We start from the raw sequence: 10,999 nt of genomic DNA on the forward strand, positions 1-10,999 counted from the left end.
GGGTCTGAATACTTTCCGTACCCACTGTATATATATATATATATATATATATATATATATAAAGTGTGAGGTATCCAATGGCATTTAAATCCAGTCCAATGTAAGCATTTTTTGACTGCACTGGAAAAACATGTATTCAAAAAATACTTATAAGTATACACAAATAAATAAAATATAAAAAATATATTTTTTCTTAAGATTGTTCTTAAGATTCTCAAAACTTAAGAATTAAAATTCTTGAAAAGAATCATCTTAAAGATCATTGTAAAAAGCTTAAAGTTGTCATAAAATTGTCATAAATCCAGCCTACTGTCAGCATTTTTTAACAGCATTGAAAAACATATAAAGAAAATCCAATGGCCAATACTGTTTTAAATGCAATTTTAAGAAGTTAAATTTTATTGTATTAAATACACTTTTTCTTTATTATTTCCATTTTTTAATTGAAAAAACACCTTTTTCCTAAAAACTTTTTTTAACTTGAGCGCTAAGTTTTTAGAATGAATTTTAGAAAGGCCAATTTTAGAAATTTTAGAATTTTAGAAAGGCCAAACATTTCTGTCTAGTGCATGTTTACATAGAAAACAATGGAACACCAGTGGAGTGGAATGCAAAAACATGTACTGTGTGAATAAAATTAACTCTTTTTTCAGGGCTTCAAGCGCATAGCGCTGAAACCTTATTGTATTTTTTATAATCTCCAAAAATCATCATTCTCCCCTAAAAGTGATCGAGCAGACCAAACGCAAGTCATAGAGGGATAGTAGTACTCACACCGTCTACAATGTCACCAAGGCTTGTCCCAATCGGCCTGACGGTGGTGCTACATTGATCAAATGTAAGAAATCGCTCATAACTCCTAAACCGTTTTGAGTTGCAGGCTCAAGTGTCTGTATCATTGGAATCCTTGGCTAACGATGGACAAAATGCATGCTGATCGGATTTGATCGTTACCGGAAATTTCAGGTATTTTAGGATTTTTGAAAAACCTACTTTTGTGAACTAGGTTTTTCACTCGATCAGAACCAAGCCAATGCAAAAAAGATTCTCTGGAGAGTGAATATCAATATAAGTATAAAAAAAAAACAACATTTACTTTCGACTCACCATCACGACGGGACGGCAAAATGTTTGTAACCGGCGGAGCCACTTTTACTGAAACGCCTATAACTCTTGAATGGAAAGAGATATTTTCACCAAACTCGGAACACTTATGTAAGAGCTCAATCTGAGGTCACAGTAAAAAACAAAATAAATGCGGCGTTTGGCCACTTGGTGGCGCTATAACAGGGAAAAAACATAAAAACGGCTATAACTACACAACCGTTAGTCCGATTGACTTCAAAATTGGTATGCAGTGTCTTTGTCCAAATTGCCACAAATGTCTATGAGGACATTCACGTATTTAAAAAAACATGGCCACCATCGGCCAATGAATTTTGAGCACCTATTAGACAAGGTTAACAGAGGCCAATTGGATGAAACTTGGTGGGCATGTTCAACTCATGGCCCTAAAGGTCTGTAAGAATTTTGAAAGCAATCGGCCATTAGGTGGGGCAAATGAGTTTTACACCTCTGTAATCATGCGGTGTTTCACCCATAAACACAATATTCACCCATAAACACAATATTCATATCATCATGACAGATCTCCTCATACTGAACAACTTTGCCTCAAGAACCACTACTGTCAATCAAAACATACAATAATTATTCAAGATTATTTCAAAAACCTACTTTTGCAAAGCAGTCCTAGGTTTTTCACCCAATATCAACAAAACCACTGCAGCACAATTCTCTGGAACCTATTACATTTCCAAAGTAACCTTCCCAACACTGTGTATATATACACACATACATACAGATTATGCAAGGGCATGTGAAAAAGAGGGAATGTGAATAGAAGACTTGTACTTTAGCAATGGCCTTAAGTTAAAAACGTCATAATATTGGATTTTTTTTTTATTGCAAACATGCAACTTTTCACTTCTCAAGATGTTAATTGATGCACTGGAATCATGTGGATTATTGTGAAGTTTTTATAAGCTGTTTGAACTCTCATTCTGACGGCACCCATTCACTGCAGAGGATCCATTGGTGAGCCAGTGATCTAATGCTAGATTTCTCTAAATTTCTGTTCAAGAAAAAAAACTCATATACATCTTGGTTGGCTTGAGAGTCAGTTACATTTTCATTTCTTTCTTTAAACAGTGCCCATAAAATACTTTTTCACTGCAGAGGATCCATTGGTGAGCAAGTGATCTAATGCTAAATTTCTCCAAATCTGTTCAGATGAAGACTTCTTATTCTTAAAATTTCTTATTTCTTAACTTCTTTCTTTAAGAAGATTTTCAATTTGACAGTGCAATAGATTCAGCTAACGTATGGTTTACTTGTAAATGTTAAGCAAAAGAAATATATAAAAAAAAAGAGAAGACAGAACAGAAACATCAATGAAACTTAATGAGAATGAATGTCAGGGTATAATGACCATCTGATGGTGTCCAGTTTCGATCCTGACTTCAAAACTAACATAGTCACATATTCTCACCCTGATGTATTCCAGCCAGTGCGTAGAGTCCACAGATGAGAACCAGCGCTGTTGGTCGATGGCAGGATACACCACCTCCTTGAGTTTCCTCAGGGATTCTCTCATCACGTGTATGTTGGGGATCTCCAGAAAGTTCAGTTCCACATTGATGTAGAAACTCTCATTCTCATATCCTCCATCTTTGGCCTACAGAACAGAAGCCACATATCAGCTATTCCAGAAAACCACCATGTTCCAAAAACACAGTGACCAGCTTAAAGCCTGCAATACACAACAGATTTGCCCAGATTTTGCAGTCTGGCCGAGTCGATGCTAGTTTCAGATGTTTAGAGCCAGTCTGCAGATTTTGGTTAGCTGGAGTTGACAAATTTCCCAGAAAAATCGCGTAGTGTATGAAGTGCACAGGCTCCGGTTTTCCAGCTTCAGACAATGATTCAGTCCAGTAGGAGGAAATCAAACATGTTTGATATTTTAAGCCAATTCTAGAACATATTGTTTTTATTTGTCGTGTGTCTCCTAAAAACAAGCCACACGTTTCTGCGTGAGTTGTATTCAGAAGGACTTGAAAGTCTGGCAGTGTGTGATCCTCAGTCATTTAGATTCCCGTATGATGCCCAGTTAGGGGTGTGCAATATATATCGTCTGCAATAATATCGTAATTGTTGTTTTAACGATGTGCGATTTGACATTATCGAGTATTTTGCAAAAACCATTCAAAACATCCCTACAGAGCGTAGTCTACTAGTGCGTGTGCGCATTTAGAGTGCGTTCTTTCACTGCATGATTCAGTCTATTATAATGCATTTAGAATGATCACAAATTCAAGACATGATGACAGAAAATTTATATATTTATACCACTTCATATAGTTATTCAATTTCACACGAAGAGTGCCGTTTTTCTCCAAAAATTACCATGATTACAAATGTGACATTGAATTCAATAAACAATAAGTTAATTAAGAGACTTACGTTTTAGACACCATATTGCTTGTTTTTGCTCTATTTCGCCAACAAAAATCATTCCGAATACAGCCACAGTGCTGTTTTGTGTCTCTGAGCAACATGACAGTGTTTCGTTCTTGAATGAATCAACCGTTTAAATGATTTGGTTCAATCGCAATGACTCACTTATTAAGAGTGATTTGCTGCCACCTACTGGCGGTTTTAATTTCAAATTTCGGCTTTTTATTTATTTATTTTTTTCATGTTCTAAATCATTTCAAATATCAGTATTCAACGTTTTATGTTTAATATATCAAAACATTATTTATGCATTTGTAATTGCAGGTTAAATGAGCTGTCTTCGGCAGTCCTTAAGGTACCAGCACAATAACACACTCAGCAAAATATCGTCTAATTATCGTTATCGATAAAATCCCAGAAAATAGAGATATTATTTTTTGTCAATATCGCACACCCCTATGCCCAGTATTTCTCTGTAACCATTTACAAAATCAATAAGTGTATGATGCCTAGTGTTTTAAAATCTGTTTCAATTTTAAAAGTCATGTAGTGTATTCCAGCCTTAAGATAGATATTCAAGAAGGGAAACTGTCAAAACATCTGTGTTTTTAATGTTAACAATTCTTCAACCATTTGATTTCTCTCATTCAGATTGCACTTCGAGCCATCACACGATGCTGTAATGTGTAAGGGGAACATGCTTTGACATGTTATCATAAGCCCAGAGCATTGCTGAATTATTTATGAGCTTTTTATCATTTCTTTCAAGGAAATACTGAACTGAACTTCTAAGAAATGTTCACAAGCCTTGTCTTGTCCTCATCTTGACTAATCCCAAAAACAGGTGATATTAATCAAAAATGGATGAGATTCTAGCTGAGGGAAGATGCTTATTTTACTCATTTACTCTCATGTCGCTCCAAGACCGTATGACTTTCTTTCTCCGGTGGAACATCAAAGACGATACTGTGAGAAATGTGTTCTTTTTGTGCATACAATGGAAGTCACTGGGCTTCCTCAAAACATTCTTCAAAATATCCTCTTTTGTGTTCCATGGGAGAAAGTCATACAGGTTTGGAGCAACATGAGGGTGAGTAACTGATTTTTGGGTCAAACATCCCTTTAGTCTGAGTTAAACCTTAAAGGAACACTCCACTATTTTTGAAAATAGGCTAATTTTCCAACTCCCCTAGAGTTAAACAGTTGAGTTTTACCGTTTTCGAATCCATTCAGCCGATCTCCGGGTCTGGCGGGAAAATGAAAAGTTGCGATTTTCTACTGTTTAACTCTAGGGGAGTTGGAAAATGAGCCTATTTTCAAAAATAGTGGCGTGTTCCTTTTAACTGGTTCAGCGTAACCATTACTTGTACATATTTAGCATTTAAAGACTACAACTTTTAATCAACCACTTTTCTAAGTAAATTCAGGAACTAAAACAGGTTAGTAAGCTCAATTCATCCCTTACTGTATAATATGCATTTCATGTATCTATTTTTTATTAGGGCTGGGCAAGTTAACGCGTTATCGCGTTAACGCATTAATTGATTAACGCCGACAATTATTTTAATCATTAACGCAGTTTTTTATTTTTATGCACAGCACGGAGCGATCACACTAGTGAAACGAACCGGGCTTTGGGGGTCAAACGCGCTCGGGCACGGTTAAGATTGCCTAGTGTGGGTACACACTTATTCTCCCGCATCCCGCACACACACGAGTCTCTAACCGCCCGCACTCACCCATCAAGTGTTGTCCCGCGCCGCACTCTGTTGCGTTGGGTCCCGCGATAGTGCAGGTCTCTAAGGTGCCTATTTTAATGTTATGATGGAGGCTCTGGACTCTGAGCATAACTTGTTTTTCTATAACTATAAAATATTTTCTATAAAAACCAAATGTTATTGCACTTTTGTTCATATAGCAGTACTTTTAAGCAGTACTTTTGAAAAAAGTGCACAATACACTACTTTTGAATGCATTATTGAATTTTGTGCATAATGCGATTAATTGCTATTAATCGCAGACAATCGTGTGATTAATCGCGATTTAAAAAAATAATAAATAAATTGTTGCCCAGCACTATTTTTTATATAAAACATTCAACTTTGTCTTCATTGTCATATAGTACTTGTCAAACCACACCTGACTGAATGATGTTTCTCATGATCTCTTAGACCTTATGTTCTAAAGGCTGAAATGCATGAAATTAGTTTTGTGGACCTATATATGAACTACTTCAGTACAAAATATTAAGTTTTTCTTTTTCTTGTAATGCAAGAGTTGTACCAGATAGCGAGAAAGAAGCTAACACATGTCTGGCATTCCTCAATGCTGTTATAAATATATAGGGTATATACAAGACTAATGTTAATGAAAGAAGTCTCTTCCACTCACCAAGGCTGAATCTATTTGATCAAAAATACAATCAAAACAGTGATATTGTGAAATAAAATAAGGGTTTTCTATTTGAATGTATTTTAAAATGTAATTTATTCCTGTGATGCGAAGCTGAATTTTCAGCATCATTACTCTAGTCTCCAGTGTCACATGATCCTTCAGAAATCAATCTAATATGCTAAATTGCTGCTGCTAAATTGCTGCCCAAGAAACATTTCTGATTATTATCAATGTTAAAAACAGTTGGCCTGCTTAATATTTTCTGTGGAAACCGTGAAAACGTTTTTTTCAGAATTCCCTGATGAGTAGAAAGTTCAAAAGATCAGTATTTATTTAAAACAGAAACATTTTGTAACATTATAAATGTCTTAACTGTCACTCTTTCTCAGTTTAATGCATCCAAAAACACGTCCTCACTGACCTCAGACTTTTGAATGGTAGTGTATATCTGCAGTATTTGTTTGTTAAAACAGTTTCTTACTTTGTTAGTATCAGCCACAGTGCTTTGGCGAGCATCAAAGATGCAGAGCTTGTGAGACTGAGCGTTGGCGTCGAGTATGGTCTGCAGGTACCGCTCATCCTCCCTGCAGCGGCGGTCTGTTGGACCCACCTGTGGCTGACCGCAGCGCACTATGGCGGCCTGACTCTCAGAGTGAATCCAGGACAGCACCTGACGGAATGTTGTAATGTTTAAGACGGTCATATAACAAATCTAACAAATGTTTAATACTTGAAATCATAGTTAAAAATTGCTGTATGACTGTCTTCAGTTTTGTAGTCTCATTGAATTACTATCACTTTTTAAATAATATTATATTTATTACAGTTTTTTTTATATGTCTATATAGTTTTGATAAATGTTCATTTCAATTTTAGTTTTAGTTAATTTAGTACATCAAGTTAAATTAAATGAAAAAGAAAAATTATGCCTTGGCAACTATCTGAAATGAAATAAATGTAAGTTTTTTTAATATGTGACCCTGGACCACAAAACCAGTCTTAAGTTGCTTGGGTATATTTTTAGCAATAGCCAAAAATACATTGTATGGGTCAAAATTATCGATTTTTCATTTATGCCAAAAATCATTAGGATATTAAGTAAAGATCATGTTCCATGAAGATATTTTGTAAATGTCCTACCGTAAATATATCAAAACATAATTTTTGATTAGTAATATGCATTGCTAAGAACTTAATTTGGACAACTTTAAAGGTGATTTTCTCAGTATTTTGATTTTTTTGCACCCTCAGATTCCAGATTTTCAAATAGTTGTATATCTGGCCAAATATTGCCCTATCCTAACAAACCATACATCAATGGAAAGCTTATTTATTCAGCTTGATATGATGTATAAATCTCAATTTCAAAAAATTGACCCTTATGACTGGTTTTGTGGTCCAGGGTAACATATTTGATTTTATTTCAGTTAACATTAATTTTATTTTATTTCAAGTAACAAATATATATATTTTTTTGAATGTTTTTATTTTCTCATATAAGAAGTTTTTATAATAACCCTGATGACAATACAGATGCTGCTAGAAGATGTTTTAATTTGTCAAACAAAGGACCATAAAGAAAACTAAACTCTCCTTTTCAATTTAAAATAATTAGTTATCTTACTGGGAAACGGCGTTTGGCCCTAAAGGCCGCCACTCTCTTCAGTTCGTCCTCTGTGACGTTTGAAGGAAGGACCAGCAGAGCGGGATACGTCTCGCACACCTCGTAACTGCTGTTGACTTTACTGATGATCCAGCTCTCATTTGGAAGACCCTGTTACCATCCACAACATCGACACATGTACATCAGAACATAATACCAAAATAATGACCTGTATTAACACATACTTTGCATAAGGTGAGTGGTGATGATAGTTCTTACCTGCCTCTTATACTCAGCGACTGGGTCGTAGATCTTCCAGCCATCTTCTGGAAATGTCTCTTGGTACTTAAAGGCAAAGAGAGGCTGAAGGAAAAGAGAGGGAACGTGTATCATTAAACACACTGAAACACCTTCAGCTACTGTACACATATGTGGGTGTTTTCAAAAAGTCGTACCAGGTTGTGGAAGAGAGGGAATGCGTACTTTGACAGTATTTCAAACACCTCCAAATTGCTCTGTCCCTTCTTCCTGTACGCAAACCGGGGGTTTCTCAAGTCCTGTGGTAAAAAACAGGAATTAATATTTGAAAGTGTGTGAAGTGAAGATAGGAAAAGGAAGAGGCCGAGCGCCAATGAAGAGTGGAATAAGACTGATGTGTCCTTTGCCTTGCAAACGATCTCAAGTCCTTGAGTGTTCTCTCCGTGACTCTGAACGGCGATAGACTCCAGTCTGCTAATGGCTCCAAGATTCACATCCAGCACAAACGGAGGATCCTTTCCCAAACACAGAAGAAACGCTATCAACCAACCAAAACATCTGTGCTTGCTGAGATCTGAGAAGACACTTTAGAGCACTAAATTAATTAATCTACAGAGCCAGCACCTCATATTGTATTTTATAGAGATCATGGCTGTGTCCTGATTTGCATACTTTTAGTGCATAGTAGAATGATGTACTTTGCAGGCCATAGGAAAGTCTAAACTTTTGAGTATGTCGAAACAGCGTATGCCAGTATTAGGGCAAAAGCTAAACTTACTTTGGTTTTTAAGGTTGTAACACACCAAACCAACTTCAAAAAACTAGTGAAAATGAAAGCTGCCTCGTGTCACCTGGGTCTGAGCTGGAAAGTTGAACCCTACCAAAGAGCACCTTCTGGGACTATTAAACGGAGGTCCTTTCAGCAAGTAGCGCTCCAATATGTTTTCTTTGAGCTGGAAAGTAGCACATATGTTCTGCCTCTGCCCGAGGGAAAATAACTCTCCATACCAGCAGGTGGCAGTAGTCTGTATTCATCATTCAAACAAGAAAACTGGAACGTGTGCTGCATCCCAATGTGCCTACTTATACTATGCCCTTAAAGTATGTACTCTTTTGGTGAAGAAAGAGTACACACTTTTGAGTGTGTAGTAGAAGCGTAGGCAAGTTTTGGGACATACTATCACGTTACACAATTGTGTCTTTAAAGGACCGCTCTGTCGCACCTGTTACATGCACCCTGTCACTGTAAACTGGCCTGTCAATCATCTTGTCACAGTAAACATCCTCCACATTTCATTTCATTTTAACTTCCTACCGTACTGGAGAGAAAAGTAGTAGCTCGTTGATCTGCCAGTCGCGGGCCTTTCATGTGGAGAACTCTGCTCATATTTTCTGCATAATGATGCATTTAAAAGTTAACGACCAAATGGATGTTTATAAAAGTTCACATTGTTATTGCAGATGAAATATAACACAAATAACAATAAATTAATATTTTTACCAGGTTAAATGTTGATTATTAGTAACTCAAACCCCTTTTTGTAAACCTCTCTACCTAACCGTCGATCGCGCGCATCCGCCACGTTTACTGCGTTTTATTCGTGTTTGTAGTTCTGGACCGAATCCTTCGCCAAAGCGCAATGGATTGTGGGCAATTTTAGCCATTCGAGTGTGCACGGATCCACACTTCAAAAATCGACCTGAAATAGTAGACCATCCGGGGACTTTTGGCATACTCTTTTCAACATACTATGCTTTGGGACACAGTTATTCTAATCTCACATACTATTTAGGATGGATACTATGAACATTGGGACGCAGGGTAAGACTGTGGATATATAAACTGTAAACAAAGCAGCGCTTGCTTAACATTTTGAATATGAATCATGTTGATCAGTTGGTCTTTATTCGTTCCAGACAGTCAAGTCGTTATGAAAATATTTGCGTATTGAAATGGTCAGGTAAGATGAAGATGTAAAATTAGAACATTCTTCTGTGTGTGCCCTCTGGAGTTTGTCGTTTTGCTTGCTTTCATCACTTTCGCTTTTCTTCTCGTGCACTGGTTCACTAAGCTGAACAGCCGATCAGAGTGATCTGTCTCACAAACTGCCCGACAAGAAAAGCCGCCAATGAAAATTAGTTTTGAAACGGTTTCAAATATTTCAGCACTGAGAAGTACAGAAACATCTGTATTTTTTACTATAAACTACATTGCTGATTTTTCAAACAGAACTTTGATGTGAAGTGACACCACAGTCGGCTTTCAATGTCAGTTTGGTGTGTCACTGCATTCAGATGCCGTAAAAAGAAATAGAAAGTGTTTACCCGCACCAGGCTTTTAAAGAAGAGCTTGTAGTCAGTGATGGTTAGAGTTCCCCTCACGACCCCAGAGAACGGACAGATATACATGACGTCTTTGACTGTAAAAAAAAACACCACAGCATACAAAAGTTTATCTACCATTGACATGGACAACGTGTGGAAGACCTGAAACTATACTGTCTAAAAAGGATGACAATTTTTAGCCTTGTTCACTGACCTTGTGACCCATATATTAACTTTTCTTTTTATGGTGGGTTTGCTATGCTTCATGATAAATGTCACAGATTTTTTTTTTACAGTGTACGACAGACAGACAGATACTTCAGTCTGTTAGTAAGTTAATAATCATGTCAAATAGTTAACAGAGTCTCTTTACACACACACACACACACACACACACACACACACACACACACGTATGCTTTTAATAGTTACCATGACCTTCTGTGAGAGCTAAGCTAACTGCGTTAAGCTGAGGTAATTTAAGATAATTCAAACTGGATCATAAAATAGTGCATAAACCTTACATAACTTGTTAATGGGTAATTGACCAAAATATATACTGGCAACACTCAGCAGAAAATAACAACAGCACACATACTGACAACACTCAGCAGTATGTAACAACAGCACACTAGTACTGCTATTACACCTGTCTAAATTAAAGCATCCGTTAGTACATTTACATGGACATGCTGGTAATTATCAAAAATTCATTATAATGTCCAGACAATACAATCCACATTTACACATTTTTTCAAATGTTTTTGATACAATGCTTTGATACAAAACAGACAGACAAACAGTTGTTTTGATAGATAGGTAGGTACGTAGGTAGATGATAGATAGATAGATAGATAGATAGATAGATAGATAGATAGATAGATAGATAGATAGATAAAGTCT

General features: G+C 36.4%; 1 protein-coding gene across 1 annotated transcript in view; it reads right to left on the reverse strand.

The window, feature by feature from the left end:
* LOC107661603 (myotubularin-related protein 1-like) overlaps window positions 1-10,210 on the reverse strand; it is a 13,269-nt gene extending 3,059 nt beyond the window's left edge. Inside the window, exons 1-7 of the mRNA XM_016451302.1 lie at window positions 10,103-10,210; window positions 8,179-8,286; window positions 7,969-8,070; window positions 7,793-7,876; window positions 7,535-7,684; window positions 6,392-6,580; window positions 2,552-2,737 (exon numbers count right to left, since the gene is read on the reverse strand). Of these exons, the coding sequence (XP_016306788.1) occupies window positions 2,552-2,737; window positions 6,392-6,580; window positions 7,535-7,684; window positions 7,793-7,876; window positions 7,969-8,070; window positions 8,179-8,286; window positions 10,103-10,180 (897 nt within the window). The 5' untranslated portion in view covers window positions 10,181-10,210. The remainder of the gene's footprint in view (window positions 1-2,551; window positions 2,738-6,391; window positions 6,581-7,534; window positions 7,685-7,792; window positions 7,877-7,968; window positions 8,071-8,178; window positions 8,287-10,102) is intronic.
* Window positions 10,211-10,999: the final 789 nt, after the last annotated feature.

This window comes from Sinocyclocheilus anshuiensis, unplaced genomic scaffold (genome assembly GCF_001515605.1).
Source record: "Sinocyclocheilus anshuiensis isolate Anshui unplaced genomic scaffold, SAMN03320099.WGS_v1.1 scaffold25, whole genome shotgun sequence".
Classification (NCBI taxonomy): domain Eukaryota; kingdom Metazoa; phylum Chordata; class Actinopteri; order Cypriniformes; family Cyprinidae; genus Sinocyclocheilus; species Sinocyclocheilus anshuiensis.